The 17,326-nt window shown below is 43.2% G+C and overlaps 1 protein-coding gene across 4 annotated transcripts in view; it reads right to left on the bottom strand.

The window, feature by feature from the left end:
* CYFIP2 (cytoplasmic FMR1 interacting protein 2) overlaps positions 1-17,326 on the bottom strand; it is a 124,560-nt gene that overhangs the window by 57,756 nt on the left and 49,478 nt on the right. For 3 of the 4 annotated variants that reach the window (XM_041749174.1, XM_041749176.1, XM_041749175.1), the window contains exons 16-22: positions 15,271-15,345; positions 14,210-14,363; positions 13,028-13,184; positions 12,391-12,487; positions 9,097-9,173; positions 6,194-6,302; positions 4,040-4,159 (exon numbers count right to left, since the gene is read on the bottom strand). In XM_041749174.1, coding sequence (XP_041605108.1) covers positions 4,040-4,159; positions 6,194-6,302; positions 9,097-9,173; positions 12,391-12,487; positions 13,028-13,184; positions 14,210-14,363; positions 15,271-15,345 — 789 coding nt within the window. The remainder of the gene's footprint in view (positions 1-4,039; positions 4,160-6,193; positions 6,303-9,096; positions 9,174-12,390; positions 12,488-13,027; positions 13,185-14,209; positions 14,364-15,270; positions 15,346-17,326) is intronic. The other variant, XM_041749177.1, reaches the window with a different exon arrangement.

Here is a 17,326-nt window from a genome sequence, read left to right as displayed (position 1 = left end):
AGTGATGATAGACCTCATCATCTTTCAAAAGAAGGTCAAAATCTGGATTTTAATTCTGGAATGACAGCTGGAAGAATCAGTTTCCAATCACTGTGCACCATGAAGTTAATGAAGGGCAGAAACACAGAACCACCTCTCTGCTTCTGTCTCTTAGGGCCTAGCCAGCTGGACTATTAATTTTGTTCCCATTCATTTAGGATGAGTATAAATAAATAAATAAATAAATAAATAAATAAATAAAATAAATGGAGTAAGCACCAATGATTTTATTTCTAAGCTCATCAAGTCCCTCAGCACACTGAGGTGCCATGTTACCAGGAAGATAATTGCAAATGAAAAACTTGGGGATAATTTCTGTTCTAATGTTCTGCGATTTTAACAGTCTCCGAATGTGTGGCGGTGTTTACAAGGGAGACCAAAGGAGAGAGTTCTCAGCGCTGCTGATGTGGGGCTGCTGGAAATGTAGGCCCACCTCTTCCGCCATGCAAAAGTAGCAAGGTTTTTGTTATGTAACCCAAGCCCTGTTTTGGCATCAGCCATGTTCTCCTGGCCTTTAAATCATAGAGGGCACTTGGCTCTAGGATGCAGAGCTCAGTGCAGCAGGCTTGGTGGTTTAAAAGGCCACGTGAGTGGTGCAGGTGTCTCTGAGAGGGTCTCGGTTTTCTATAGTAAAGCTGGTTTACGGAGGGCAACGTAGAGAAGCAGAGCTGGGGAAATAAAACTCCTAATGGGGCAAATGGAGAGGAAAGAGCTCTTGGATGGGAACCAGAAAACCTGAGTATCGGCCACCGTGGACTGCTGACTAGCTCTGTGGTCCCAGGTAGGAAGGAAGAATGGGGGTCTCGAAGTTGGGTGCAGTGAAGTGTGGAAGGCCATACAGGGGAATGAAGTACCGCAGTGAGGCTGGTGACAAGCTGAGGAGAGCAGAGCCCGGCTGATGGGATAGTCTAATCATTTCTAGACAATTGTTGCCATCTGGAAAGGCTGGTGTGATGTTGCCAAAGCTTCTGCAGTTTTATTCAAATTCTTCCAAATGTTAAATGTTGGCTCAAAATTTCAAATGTGCTCTGTAGCCTAAACAAAACACAGCCTGCAAGCTGCCAGCCCTCAAATTCAGCATAGGATCTCTCCGAGAGTCTATTTGCTCAACTGTGTAGGATGAGGATGGCTGACTTAAGAAATCTCTGCCACCCGCCCAGCTTGGCATTGAGCCGCCTTCTCATCTCAGAACAGAGCTTCTAAGGTGGAAGGATGGGCTGAATGGAGCAGATTCCTCAGGATGTTTCTCACAAGAGGCAGACCTTTTCAGCCAAGGCCAGTAGGGGCCTCCTGACCCCATAGGAGGGAGCATCCCTGGGGTCTCCTCTTCATGGGCTTTATAGGGAGTGGCCACTCTCCTGGGGGCTGCTGGCTCACCTGATAAACACCAGCTTTCACTGCTTGTTTTGACTTTGTTCTCAGCTAACAGAACATTCAGTGCCTTTGAAGGGATGGGAAGAGGCCATGGACACCCACACACACCCCAAACCAGTTTTCCCATGAGATACGTTCATTCATTACTGGATAACCAGAAGATACAGATAAACAACAAAGATGAAAACAAAAAAAATCCCACCACTTGGAGATAATCACTGCTAACATTCTGGCATAAATATTATTTATTTCCTTTCCTTTCCTTACCATTTATTTCTTTCTTTTCTTTCTTTCTTTTTTTTTTTTTTTTTTTAAGAAAAGTCTATTTCTTAAAATAGATCTCCCAGAAGAACACGTGCTATATTATAGTTTCCTAAAGCAACTGACCCAGGACTTAGGTGGGCAGTTGGGGGCAAGTCTCCATAGGAAATGCTGCTAAAAATTCACCCTGAGAATGTCTCATTGTAGCTCCAAATTTCTATGCTTCTCTCATTCTCTTTTTTTCGTCATCTTTTTATTAAGTACAAGGAACTATGCAAAGCTCTTCTTAGGCAGTAAAGAGTCATCCTTAAAAAATGCTATCCTGTAAATTCTAATATTCCTCTATCATGTAGATGGGCAAACGGGCTTATACACATTAAGCAACTTGCCAATATTGCCAGCTAGTAAGTAGCAGGGCCAGGACTGGGACCCCAGGTCTTTCTGACTCTAGAGTCCTTGTCCCTAGTCACTTTTAAAAACCATTCTGTCCACTTAAAAAAAAAAAGCTTTTATTTTGAAATAATTACTTTTCTGTAAGTGAAAAAGCAGAATTCCTGCATATCCTTGACCCAATTTCCCTAATGTTAACATCTTATATAACCATAACATAATCATTAAATGCAGGAAATTAACATTGGTCCAATTCTAAGTAACTGAATGACACACTTATTCAGCTGTCACCAGATTCTCCAAGAGGCTCCTTTTTTCTGTTCTGTGTTTCCATTTGGAATCTCACTTTACTTTTAGTTGTCATATCTTCTTAATCTTTTTTTCAATCACTAACATTTTTCAGTCTTTGTCTTTTATGCTCTGATGCTTTTGAAAAGTATTGTTCGCATTTGTTTTTTTTGAATGCCATTTGATTGGGGTTTATCTGATATTTTCTCATGATCAGATTGAGAATATGCATTTCGGCAATAATATCACAGAAGATACATAGCAGGGGTTAATGAATAAATATTATTACCAGTGACATTAAGCTTTGATGCTTGGTTAAGATGGTGTCCCCATTGTAAAGTTACTAATCTTCCCTTTGGAAGATTAGTAAATATCTTGAAGGAGATAGTTTGAGATGATGCAAGAATTCTGCTTCTTAGTTTTTTTTTTAATTTCTTAGTAGTTTAAAAAATTGTGGCCAAATATATATAACATAAAACTTACTACTGTAACCATTGTTAAATGTATAGTTCTGTGGCATTTAGTACGTTCACATTACTGTGTAACCATCACTACCATCCATCTCCAGAACTTAATTTCCCTCAACCGTAACTCCTTACTCATTAAGTGCCAATTCCCTAAGTCCCTGGTAATCACCATCCCACTTTCTTGTCTCTATGAACGTGACTGTTCTAGAGACCTCATGGTAAGAGGAACCATAAAATATTCTTCTCAAAGGTCTGCCTACTAATTTTAGCATCCTTTGGTAGATTTTGCCCACAATGGTCATGTGGCATTCTGATGGTGACTTTCTATTTCTTGAATTCCTTCTACTCATCTGCTTTTTTTTTTTTTTTACTCATCTGCTTTTGAAAGCATTAAAGTCTTCCTTTGATTCACTTCAGGACTGGTAGATCAAGTTCATCCTAATTCTTGGAGAGGAAGACTTAGCAGAGAGTAACTCAAATTGCCGTTTAATAGAAGGGAACAGGACTATTCCATACTTGTGCATCAGGATCAAGACACAGTTTGCAGGTCCCAGTCAAAATGGAAATGTGGGGACCCGGGGATCCCTGGGTGGCTCAGCGGTTTGGCGCCTGCCTTTGGCCCAGGGCGCGATCCTGGAGTCCCAGGATCAAGTCCCACGTTAGGCTCCCGGCATGGAGCCTGCTTCTCCCTCCTCCTGTGTCTCTGCCTCTCTCTCTCTCTCTCTATCATAAATAAATAAATAAATAAATAAATAAATAAATAAATAAATAAATCTTAAGAAAAAAAATAAAGTATTAAAAAAAAAGGAAATGTGGGACCCTTGTTAAAAAGTTATTAAGAATTTCAAGATGGCAAGAGCAGAGCATTAAACCAAGCAGAGTCCTTCTGGGCCCTATACTACTGCACACCCATGATGCCCGCCCTGTTGTGCAACCGTCTCTAACTTCTCAGGACCACCCCTATACTTGTTCACCTGTGTAGAAGCCCAAAGGACAAGCAATTGTGCCTAGTTTTGGCCATCTCAGAGATCTCAGGGCAATCAGGAGATAAGATCATTTCATTCTTTTTAAGTCTTTTTTTTCTCTTGCTCTAATCAAGTTGGGAAAGAGACTCCCTGCTTCTCTTTAACTAGCTCAGTACTAGGCTAGCAACACCTCAAATTAGGCTTCAAGTCTAAGGAATCCCAGACCAGAACTCTCACAGGCCCCCAGTTTCTTACCACAATGGAAGTCAGGTCCTCACTCTCAAAGCGGCTGATGGCCTGGTCCAAGGATTTATACATGGCGGCAGAGATGCGCTGGGTAATGAGTCTGTTCAAGTCAATTGATCTACCCAACAACTGCATGGAAGAGACAGAGAGAAAATTTACTTAAGGTTCTCACAGGTACATGACAACTAAATGCAATGTACTGATAGGAAATGGGATTAAAAGCATAAAGGACATTACGAGGACAAATGGGAACTCTATGCAGAAAACAGTATTGTTAAATTTCCTGAATTTGGTTATTCTATTTTGATTATGAGAGAATGTCTTCTTAGGAGATACATGCTGAGGTATTCATTGGTAAAATGTCATGACATCTGCAACTTACTCTCAAATGGCTGAGAGAAAGTAAATATATTTAAAATGTATATATTTTAATGTTATATATATGTATTTTATGTTATTTACATACTTATTTACGATTTATGTACTTATTATTTGTATACTATTTACTATATTTGCTGTATTTATAGTATATATACTATATACTACTCATACATTTATATACTATTTATGTACTTTTTACATGTGTGTTTATATATTTATACACATATATGTGTATTTACATGTATATAAATACACACACATTCATATACTGCACTTTTCTAGGTGCCCAAAGATTATTCTTAACTATTTTTTTAATGTATTTGCAAGAGAGAAAAATATGTATGTAAGAAAGTGAAGCAACTAGTAAAAAATAGTAACAAGAATATGCCTCTAGAATATATATATATATGTTCATTGTGTTATTTTTTCAACTTTCCTGTAAGTTTGAAATATATAAAAATTTGAGGAAAAATATAATTCACCCAGACCATAGGAAAAGGCTCAGCATAGGCTTGGGGCACCCCATGCAATGCTGACATCCTAAATTTAGTTATGAGGTCTTTCCCACATGAGTCCTGTGCCCCACTTCAGTCACCAGAGAAGGGCAGCTCCCTAGCAGGCCTCCTGTGTGCCTTTATTGGGATCAGCACAGAAGCACAAGAATTAAGGGCTGATTACAAGATGGAAAACAGAACTTACACTAATTTCCATTGGGGCACACACACGTGGGCATTATCACAGATGCTATGCAAATAACAATAAACATTTACTGAGTACCTGCTATGTGCACTGTGCTTTGCTAGGCACCCAAGGGTTATTCTTAACAATTTTACTTTTCTTCTATTTCTCTTTTGGGAGATTTTTCTACCAACTAAGACCCCTGGCAGCCACCTTGTACACACATCAAGCCTTCGGTGTTGAAAGTCCTGTAGCTAATTCTGGCCACATCAGTAACTGATTGCTGTAATTTCCTGAGAGGCCAGAAGAAGAGCACTGAATTCCTGCTGTTGGCAGAGGTGAAGATGTTCTTTTTTCTCTCCTAATTCTCCATTTCCCCTTGATTTCTCACAGCAGTGAAAATGTCCAGGGTAAGCCTTTCCTCTTCATTGGGGCACTTCTCAGCCATGTCCCTTCCCCTGGGTGGGTCTTGCCCACAAACACCGTGGCCCACCTACTAAACATAGAGGTCATGGCATAAAGGCTGTGCCACCACAGCTTGGCCCATAGTGGGGCGTAGGAGTTGGGCAGCTGCAGCATCTTGTATTTTGCCTGCCTGGCTCATGTTAACATTTTTAAGCATGGATATGTTTCTGAGCTCCTGGCAGCATTTATTTCCTCTCCATCTGGGGTCAAATGTGAATAGAAACCAACTCCATAGCAACAAACTGTAATTTCTAGCGTGGGTTTAGCTGACACGCTCCATTTCAAAGCACGAAGCAGCCTGCCTTCACTTAGATCAGCATTTGGGCCCCACTCAAGAACAAATTTACTCATTTCTTAGCAGCAATCCTGATGGAAGGGAGTGAGCCATGGCTATGACAAGAGAACCAAGGCTTTGGTGACCACAACCTCTGAGAGATGAGCTGCAAGGGGGACTGAGAAGCCCAGAACCTGAACCACAGGATGCCAACACCTCTTTACTGCCTGTAAGATTCTAAGGCTGTGCTATACCCATGCTCAGAAGGAGGGTGGAGAGTATGCAGTCCTGATCTCCAATCTCCCCACTAACTTCACGGCTACCTTCTAGCCCAATCCACCTCCCTCTGGCTTTCTTTGCCATACCTGGACATGTCTCTGTTTCAGCAGCGTTTCGTAGCGGTTGGATGGTGGGTATGGGATGATGACTCCGTAATTCTTACATTCAGCCCTAAAGCGTTTATCCAACAGGACGCTGCAAGGGATAGAAGTTACATAAATCCAGTAAACACGACCATGGATGGTTTTTTATCTCCCAGCCATATCTATTTCAGACCAGAGGATCTGCTCAGGAAGCGCTAGCTGATGTATTTTGAATATAGCTGTTTTCAGCTTTTTAGCCACATAAGCTCAACATGAAGCACAATTTCTAAGTTAAAGACAAGCAACACAGAAGTTGAGCCATTTTCCTCTTTTATTCATTTACCAAAAAAGCAATTGAGTGCATGCTTGCCATGTCCCAGGGAACATTCTGGTACTGGGGACACGAAGTTCCTGTCCCCATGGAACTGACTTCTAATGAAGAGAGATTGGTAACTAAATAAACAAAGGAATAAAATAATTTCAGGTGAGAGAAAATAATGCACCATATTTAGGGCTTATCAGGGACACACACACCTGTACATGGTCACTTTTAATCTCAAGACACCTTCTGAGTTAGATGTACTACTATTACTTTTCACACCAAGTTACATGTTGCAGAGTAATAGTGCTCTGAAGATGATAAAACAGGATCATTTGGTGCTAGGAGGTCAGGGAAAGCCTCTCTAAAGCAATTTTGCTGGATGGGCACCTACATGCTAAAAATGTTAAGATCTGGGGGGAAGAGTGTTTCTGGCAGAGGAAAAGAAAGCTGGTTAGGATGGATAAAGGACAGGGCATGCTGGGAGCATAAATTTATAAAGTTAACCTAGGGGCTAGATCATGTGGGATGACATCAGCCACAGTAAAGAAATTAGCTGTTTTCTAGATGTCACTGGCAGCCACTGCCAGTGGCTTTAGGTAGGCAAATGACATAACATAATCTACATTTTGCAACAGAGAGAACAGCCACTAGCTCTACAGGAGCCCACCAGCCACCTGCAATGTGGTGGGTCCAAGCTGAAATGTGCTAGAAGTATAAAGTACACACTAGATTTTGAACACTTAAGAATAAACAAGAAAACTGTCTCTTTAATAATTTTTTATATTGATTTCATGTCAAAACTGTATTTTAGATATACTGGATTATATAAAATATATGATTCAAATTCATTTCACCTGTTTTTCTTTCTTTTTAAAAATATAGCTACTAAAAAATTTAAAATGACACTTGTGGCTCACATTTGTGGTTACACTATATTCCTAATGGACAGCACTGACCTACATACATCATCATTCTTCTCCTCCTGTGTTTTCTTGGACTCTCTCAACATCTCTCAAACTCCCCCAGCCTCCCATATATTTGGAAACCACTGATCTTACAGGGGGTAGTATAGATTAAGGGGTATTTTTCAGATAAGAATATTCTGTAAACTAAATTATATGAAGGACCCAAGGGTTTGACAAGTCTGAGTTTGTGTAGATAGCATATTTGAAATGAAAATGATCTCGGGGCAGCCCAGGGGGCTCAGCGGTTTGGTACCTGCCTTCAGCCCAGGGCCTGATCCTGGAGACTGGGATCGAGTCTCACATTGGGCTCCCTGCATGGAGCCTACTTCTCCCACTGCCTGTCTCTCTCTCTCTCTCTCTCTCTCTCTCTCTGTGTGTCACTGTTACAACTGCATCATATTCAACCCAGACACTTACTAAGTGACTACTCTGTGAAAGGCTATGTAATCTGTGCTTTCCCTGAAAGTACATGCTTTGTGTACTTCCCATCATCAAGAACTATTCACTTCATTTAATGCACATTCTGTGTTAACAGAAACTGGTGCGTTCTGCACGTCAACTCCTATTTGAAATATGTCAAGGCAACTCTAGCTGTCAAAAGCAAAATGAAGCAAATTCTCTTCATAGAAATAAAAATAATTTATGACACTTAAGTCATTATTCTTGACATTATTGGTTTGTACATCTGGATTTCCAAAAAGAAGGGAGATATTTATTTTGAGGTTTTTCTTGACCAGTACTGCTATGGGTTCTTGAAAGCCAGGAATTTACTAAATCAACACATACTGGCAATACCAACGAGCCTCCAATACTTAATATGTCTCTTACTGGACTTCTTCACTGCTCTCCTATGTGGCCTTTATATACCCATTCTTGCTCACCACCAATCCATTCCCCACATTTTTGTTTAGGACAGATTTTTAAGAATAAGATTTGAAACAGGTTCCCGTTATACTTTTGAAATCCCAAGGTATTCTATTCCTCCTAGGTAGATGTCTACAAGCCTCATCCCCTGAGCCCTGACTATCTCTCCAGCTTTATCATGTAACTTGCCTCCTCTTGTGGCCTGTGGACGAGGCATTTACATGTACTAATTCACATTAATTGTCTCAACTGCCCTATGGAGTAGGCATGCTGTCAATACAATACTTCTACTTCAGGGATTTTGCACAAGCACATCTTTTGCCTGCAATTTCCCGTCTCATCCTTTACTTAGTTTTACTTAATGCCTATCAGCTTCAGATAAGAATGCCAATGTTACTTTCTCGGGATAGCCTTTCCAGTTCCTCACCTGAAAGACTAGTTCAGGTTTAACCATCATAGATTCACATATTCCCATGAACTTTTCCTTTGTGGGGAGCATGCAACCTCCCTTATCACTGTGCTTTCATCAGTTTTTACTATAGTCTGTTATCCCTACTAGTCTGTAAGTTCCATGAGGTACAGCACCAAATATGCCTATTTCCTTTCTCCTACATTTCAGCACCCAGTCCAGGCCCAGGTAATCACTCAGATTTCCTTAGGGGCTGAAGAAGAAGAGAGGTTTCACAACAGGCAACTATGTCTTACAGAGAGCAGTCTAAGAACATTTGTTCCTTACAGCCCTGGGATTCTCATACCTGCCAGCCATGGCTTTGTAGTAGGCAAAGATCTGGTCCGCCAGCTTGTAGACGAACTGGTCAAAGCACAAGTTCACCTGTGAAAGGGAAGCAGGAATGTCAGCGCTGTGCGTCTAGCTTTATCACAGAAGCATAGGGAAATTGCAAGGGGCATCTGGGCTGTATTGTGTGTTGTAAGGCAAGATACTTTGAATAGCAAAAAAAAAGAAGATTCTGTGGCTAAGTTAAGAAGTTTGGTCCCTTGCCCTCAAGGTCCTTAGTTAGGTACAGAGAAGGCAAAGTTCAAAAAGCTGTTGAGGAACTGGCCTCTGCTTAGGTCCCCTCCTTGCAGTTCCAAGGTGGGAAGGCAAGATAGATCTTTATATCCTGCAATTACTCACATCAGCCCACCCATCCTCTTCCCTGCTAGACTTTCTCGTCTTTTCCTTTCACTTTATTTGTTACTTGCTTGACAAACGAAGAAATTGATGGTCCTCGGAAATTGAAAAATATCTTTTTTTCAAACTTTGCTTGAAAACCTTTGTCTCTTAATGAATATGGGCTCAATTTGCCATCTCTGTGTCTGTCTCATCACACATCGGTGGCAGATTGAGATGCTCAGGTGAGAAGTTCATGTCTGACACAGGATCAAAACCAAACCCTCCATTGATGGCAAGAAATAGCCAAGGGTGGGACCTTAATGAGATGGGGCTGCGGGTGGTAGCAGAGCACCATGTGACTTCAAAGAGAACAGAGCATAATTAGGGGACTGATCTTCTAGTCTTCCTTCACCAAATTCTCAGTTCCATAAAGCTAACTCTTTATCTGAAGAGCTTCTGTATCTCTTACTTTATACCCTAGATGTTATCTTGAACATAAAACACAGAGCTGTGTGCAGTTTTGCCCTCAACTGCAGGTACCCAAGGCCTCTGCTCTGGACTTTATGCTTCAAGGGTCCCACCAGGTCTTCTTCCAGTTGAAGAACCTACAGGGCTAAGGTAGAGGTGCCTACCCATACCCTAAGCTCTCCTTCTAGAACCAGTCTTTACTATCCTTGTCCCAAAAGCCCAAGCCCCTTCCAGACCTGTCTGTAGTTTTCCCTGGTATTGTCCCTGAATGTGGACTGCATAGCAGGTGTATGCACCCCTAGGGTTGAGGGTTAGCTAAGGGGCCATTGTTTGTGGGCAGTGGTGGCAGACAAAGCTTGGGTATCTACACACATGCACATGAGGCTCTTTGTAGTACAGAATAGTCTTCAGATGGGAAGAGAAAGGGGACAGCCCACAAGCTGGGGGTGTGTGTGTCTCAATTTGTACTTTGGCCCCATGCTCTCAAATGTTACCCAGGGCCTGGCTGTATGCTTTCTTCATATTTAAGAATCTCACTTGGCCACATGACACTCTAGAATTCTTTTGTTTTCAACCTGTTGGAGAACACAACTATACAGGATCTTGTCAGAGCATGGGGTTGTCAAAGTTAAGATGCAACCAGTTCATTTGTCTCCTGGAATCTCTCTTCCCAAGTTTGTGCTCAGGAGAAGAGATCTGGGTTGGGTTCCATTAAGGTTTTCAACTCCCAAAGAAACTGGAGGGTAGAGAAAGCAAACAGTACCTCTCCTAGATTTTCTTTGAAATACATAAACAGTCAAACTAAGTTGTTGGTGGTGTCAATCCTAAAACACTCATGTCTTTCCTTTATAAACAAGAATGTTTTATATTTCTATGATATTTTTACCTAATTGGCCTCATTCTGTGTTTATATAGCCCCATGCAGTTAAGGAAGAACCCAGACTATCATTCCATTTCCCAGGAGGCAAAACTTAGAAATTTCAGTAGCCATCACTACTATTGGCCTCATCCTTCCATGTGGCAGGATTGTACTTCCTTGCGCCTCTCCATAAAGGCGATACAGTCATGTGACTTGCTTTGACCAATGACATGTGTCATTTACAGGTGGAAGTTTTGAAGTACCAGTAACACTTCCTCCTGCCATGGCAATTAGTGAATGTTCCATGTGGGTCCTGACTCGCAGACTACATGGACCAGAGCCCCCAACCAACCCATAACAGAGAAATAAACCTTTGTTTTCAAGGTACTAAGAATTTGTAATTATTTGTTACTGCAGCATAACCTAGCTTATCCTGACCATTACAGAAATAAAGCCATTGAGTGACTAATAATAAACAGCTTAATAGTTGAGATAAAGGTTACTTCAGTCCTACCACTACTACCAAGTGACTCTTTACACTGAGTGACCTTGGCATTATGATAACTGACCACTTTAAGTCTAAGACTAATCTGTAAAACAGATTAATAGTATATACCTCTTTAAATTGCTGTAAAGGTTATTTAAAAAGTTGTTTTAAAAGCAAATGGTGAATATATAATAACTGATAGGTGATATTGCTGTTATTATTATTAACAAAGTGTTCCAACCATAAAAGATTCATTAGAATATTAATATTACCCATGCAGTTTTACCATCTGTTATCCCTTAATATATCTGAAAAAGAAAGACCATCACCTTGGTCTGGGTCCTTTTTGATGATCATGATTTGTTAAGATCACTCTCCATATAGTGAATACTATTATAATAGCATTGTACGGGGACAGATGGTAGCTACATCTCTGGTGAGCACAGTTATGACATACAGAATTGTAGAATCACTGTGTTGTACACCTGAAACTAATATAACATTGGGCATCAACTATACTGCAACTTTTTTTTTAGAAGTCATAAAAAGAAATTGTTCTCCAGAACAAGTCACTGATCCCACATTGCTATGGTCTGAATATGTGTGTCCCCCAAAATTCATATGTTGAGATCCTAACCCCCAAAAGTGATTAGGCTGTGGGGCCTTTGGGAAGTGATTAGGTCATGAAAGTAGACCCTTCGTGAATGGGATTAGGGGTAAGAGAGAAACTAGGGGCACCTGGGTAGCTCAGTCAGTTAAGCTTTTTGATTTTGGCTCAGGTCATGATCTCAGGGTCGTGGGATCAAGCCCCCGAGTCTGGCTTTTTTTTTTTTCCCCTCTCTCTCTCAAATAAAATCTTAAAAAAAAATTCTAAAAAGACCACAGAGAGCTCCCTTATCCCTTCCACTATGCATACAATGAAAAGTCTGTGACCCAGAAGGGTGCCCTGATCTAGACATCTAGCCTCTACAACAGTATTTTTTATAAGCCAGTCTGTGGATTTTTGGTATAGCAGCCTGAATGGACTAAGACAGCCCACTTTGTGCCAAAAGCTACAGATTTAAAAAGTCCACATTGTTGGAATAAGATTATAGGAACAAAAGGAGATGCGGGTCACTTGCCTCAGCTTCAATCTCATCATACAGGAACTGCTTTTTAAACTTGGTCAGAGCATAGTAGGCGCTGTCATTGTACAGGTCCAAAGGGTAGAGGACGTACCTGAAGAGAGAAAAGCAGAGACCAGCAGCTTACTAATCAATCTGAAAGCAAGTGGATTGGGAAATATGAAGGTTTGGGTGAAAACATGAATAAGCTTGGGGTTAATATGAGAGAGCCTTCCAGCATTCTGAGGTTTCCAAATTGCCTTCGGAATGCCTTACTTTACAGTCTGCCTATAGAAATCAGAAGTCCATGATGTTAATAAATACAAGGCCTGAAACAATTAGTCTGGGACCAAAAGAAATCAGGTGGCAGTTAAGGATATTAGCTTCGTGGTCCCCAGAGAGGACTATCTTCCAAGCATAGCTGCCTGACACTGACAGAGCTCAGGAAGGGCAGTAGGGCTGGTATAATCCTGAGCCTATCTGCAAGGCTGAGTCAAATCTGGTGTGACCTGATCCTTGGCATGAGCACTTTTCCTAGTGGGGCCACACTGCCTCATCTTGAAAGTTCTGGAAAGAACAGAGCTCCCTAGCAAACTGCCCTCCCTCCGCACCCTGGGAACCTCCTTGCTGACCCAATCCTGATCCTGCCTCTTACTCCATCATGGAAGGTTCTTTGGTTTCCAGGATATGGTCTGTTAGAATCCAGGGCATGGACATCTCAATTGGGAACTGGATTCGCCGGCCCATGGTTAACTCCAGGAAGAATTCTCGGAACCAGAGCTGAGAGAGGTCACAACATTGCTGCAGGGCTTCTGAAAGCATTAAGGAAAAAGCAGTGGGTTATACAGAAGAAGCGCCAAAAGATCTTTGTTCCTATTAACTTGGTTCTTATTGTTTTTGCTCTTTCTACCACTATACTGGAGTACAGCAGGTACTCATAAATATGACCTAATCAGTAGATCCTGCTCTCTTTTACCTGAAGGTCAGTCTAATATCTACTTAGAAAACAGCATCCGTTAGACTCACAGTAGCAGCCCCAGGGTGGAGGAGAGCAGTGACATTTTAAAGCTTTAGATGCAAAAAAAAAAAAAAAAAAAAAAAGCTTTAGATGCCCCCACAATCTCCATCATCCTCCTATAAGGCCAACCTGAAGACCCACAATCTTAGTGGAAAAAGTGTGCTTGCTATCCATAGTGTCAAGCCAGCTCCCCAAGTGCCCACTTTTCACTGCTCCTCATCCCCTTGTACATAGTAATTCTGGTTTTTATCCACTTAGAAGCCTTGAGGGGCCCTGGTCTGTGCTCTAATGGAGATGTCTGGATTCATTAAGGTTACTGTTCTAGTACCAACAAATGCATTACCACTCCTGTGTCTCTGGAGGCTGCTGTCCTTCCCCCTGCCCTGTCCCACCTGCAGAGGCGTCCTGCTAATGGGAGAACAGGATTGGGGGACACGGCTTGGGGTCCAGCTTGGAAGCCTCCTTTGCAATGAGCAACAAGACTAATCAGCACAGAGCTGCTGCTTAAAAGCTAAAGGCTGCCCAAATGCCTGTTGCATCTGTGGGTATGTTGCTGGATTTAATCCCCTTTACTAAGGACTTCATGACAAATAAACCACAAATGTCTACCAGACAAATTTAGCTGAGTCAGAATAGCTGAACTGAGCCTGGCCTTTCCAAGCCCACCAGAAAGTGTGCATTTTTTACCTCGGTGGCGAAACGTGCCCTTCTGGCCGATGACCACATTTCTTTGCAACTTTTGGTCCAACAGCCTTAGTGGGTCTGGGACCTGCCCCCACCCAACCGTCCTCTCCCCACTGCCTGGATAGCATGACTCACCACTGATATTGAGCAGGTGTGTGAAGAAGAAGGACTGTTTGTGGAAGTCCTCTATGGCGAGGACGATGGGTCCATCAAGGCTGCTCCTCAATGTCTTCTTGGAGCCACTCTTGTCTGCGATGAGCGATTCAAGCATGGTCCGCACCATGTACAGCTTGAAAGAGAAAGTAGGAGGAGAAGGTCAGGGGCTGGCCCCCTATCCTGGGGTAAAGGTTTCTTTGTGCTGTGTTTATATTTTTCTTTTTTTCTGCAGATGTCTGCTCTTAAAAAGCCCTTCTTAAGGAAGCACCAGTTTAGGGTTGGAGAAGTGAATTTCGAACATGTAAACCTTTATGAGGGAGAGTGGCCCGCCCAGAAAGGACATTTTTCCCAGGGCCTGTGGCATCCCTGGGTAGGAGGACCTGAAATAACAAGTCATTCAAGGCCCAAGTTTTTGCTGGCTCTGCTTGGCCAAGGGCGTGGGCATCAGAGGAGAACCTCAGTTCACATCACTCTGGAGTCACTCTCTGCTTTACTGGTTGGCTATGGTGGCACCCTGGACTTGGGTCTATGGCCAGGCACTGCTACTGTCTTGCTGTGTGACCTTGGGCAACAAAGTCCCACTCTGGGCCTCAGTTTTCTTATCTGCTAATACGAGGGGGTTGCACCAGATGCTTTCTCAAGCCAGTCCCTTTCAGCTCTAGCATTTTGAGGAATTGCGAAATGCAGTTTGATCAGAGCAAGCCCCCCACCCAGCCACCTCAAGCTTCAGACCCTTAGCACTTGGAATCCATTACCAAGGGATGGCGCCCTCTGGTGGCGCCAGCTGCATTGCACAGCCTACCGAAATCCTGGGTGGTAAGCGGGTGAAGATGGGTACTTACACAGGAGGTCTACTAGACAATCAACTCCCGCTTACAGAGGGCCTTAAGTGCAAAGGGTGCAAGTGCTAATCTAGATCTTTCCACATCATATGTCTTTGAATCTTAGGGCTGGAAGGGGCCTTGAGGAGCCAGGCTAGTCCATTCCTGCTGCCTCCTGGAGAAGTGTACCCCAACCAACCCAGCCAGGCGGTGTTATACCAGGGATCGGCAGCCTCTTCGGCCCTGTGTGCCACCAGTGGGGTGAAACAAAGCCCGCGGGGACCACTGGCAGGCCTAAGACATAGATAGGAGAAAAGAGGAGGGAATGGGAGGGCAGGAGAGACAGGGAAGAGGGAGAGAGAGAAGAGAGAGAGAAAGAGAAAAGCAAGAGGTATTGTATATGGTGGGAAAGCCGCCGCGACTGCTAGGGGCCACTTGCCGACCACCTCTCAGAAGCTCCAACCTCCCTCTGCCACCACGTCTGCCCTGGCTGCGTCTGGATCTCCTCCAGGACCATACCCACCATGTGCCTGGCACCTGGCCGGGCAGCGCAGCCACAGAGAGGAGGGGCACACCGCCCCTACCGCAGCATTTCCCTTGATGGTCAAAGAGCTACCATGGTGGCTGATTTATGGGACAGTCCACCCACTGCAACCCCATCGGTCGGCAGGCCTGATCATCCTTAAGAACTGAGAAGCACTGTTCTGATGATGGCCCTTGGAGCCACCAGGATTCTAATGATGGCCCTTGGAGCCATCCTTCCAGGAAAGGATTTATCAAGTACAATCCATGTGGTATTGACTTGATTTGTATCAAATTCTATTTGAAAATCCATTTTGTTAGTAAGAGGGGGGACCTCCTCTCCCACCTATGTCTATTGACATTTAAGTCATCAGATCAGTCAGCATCCCAGCTATGACAGAAGCCCCTGTCCACTGTGCTCTGCAGGCCCTAACAGAGCCCTGGGGCGGGAGTCAGGAGACCTGGGTTCTTGTCCCACCTCCACCTGTGACTCACCTTGTGACTTAGACAAGTCACTTCCCCTCTCTGGACCTCAGTTTCCCCATCTGTAAAGCAGGGAGGGCACTGGGACTAGCTTGTATCTAAGGGCTCTTCTGGCTCCGTTAGAGAGTCTACTCAATGCATTTGTACCACCTCACGTAATTGGAGGCTGACTTGTGGTCATGCTCCCCTCTCAGACCACCTGTATAGATACTCTTTCCACTCCTCTTGTTTCCTTCTCTCTCTCCCTCTCTGCCTGTTTGGCCCTTCCCCTCAGCCTCCTTTCTAGTGTCTTTCCTGCCTTGTCTGTGTCTCACTCACTTGAGTCTTGGGGCTTCCAGAAACACCTGAAAGCCCTGCTTGGTCCCTCCAGGGTATTCTAGGCTGGAAAGGTTCTTGACATTATACAGAAGTGTTTGTAGAAGCTTCCTTGGGATTTCCAAGACCAGCAAGATCAGTGCAAACTGGCCCACGGGCTGTGAAGCCAAGGGAAGTGACAGTGATGCTGCTGAGAACCCATCCTACCCCATCCCTCCTCCCCGTCCCCTGCCCAGACACAGACACAGACACATAGAAGGGGTAGGGGTGGGCCTCGGATGGCTCATCTCAGATGGTTCACATTCAGGACTGCAGAGCTGAGTCAGGCTGGAAGGTCATGTCAAAGGGGAGTTCCTGTAAGACCCCTGAAAGTTCGATAGACTCTCATGCTTTTTTCCAATACTTCAAAAAGCCTACCAGGAACTGCTTATCCTTAAGTTAGTGGCAAGGATTCAACCAAGATGCCCAGATTCTTTTCCTTTCTTTCTTTTTTTTTTTTTTTGGAATTTAATGACTACTTTGGATAAATCACAGGTGACCTCTTGTTCAGAAGCTTTGGTTAGCAACTCTGAATCTCTCTGATTACTAGACTTTCTCTAAGGGGTCAAGGGTTTTTGATACTTGTGCATTTGAGGAGATAATAATAATAATATTTTGTCAGTACCATGATCTCATTCAAAATTTTCACTTAATGGAGAAGATAATCAGAGTACAGAGAGATCAAGGTGCTTACCCAAGATCACACAGCACATCAGAGGCAGAACTTGTGAATTCCTAAGCTAGGACGTGCAGGGGAAGGGGCCAGGGTTCACTAAAGGGGGACAGGATAGATGCATATAGATTTGACTTTAAACTCTTCCTATACTTTGGAACCTATATTTCACAGGGCCAGGAGATAGCCAGTCCTGGTATTACCCCCATTTGCCAGATTAGACAACTGAGGCACAAAGAGACT

Source organism: Vulpes lagopus, chromosome 3 (genome assembly GCF_018345385.1).
Source record: "Vulpes lagopus strain Blue_001 chromosome 3, ASM1834538v1, whole genome shotgun sequence".
Lineage (NCBI taxonomy): Eukaryota > Metazoa > Chordata > Mammalia > Carnivora > Canidae > Vulpes > Vulpes lagopus.
Note: the sequence above shows the minus strand (reverse complement) of the source record. Positions and strands in the feature narration are given on the sequence as shown.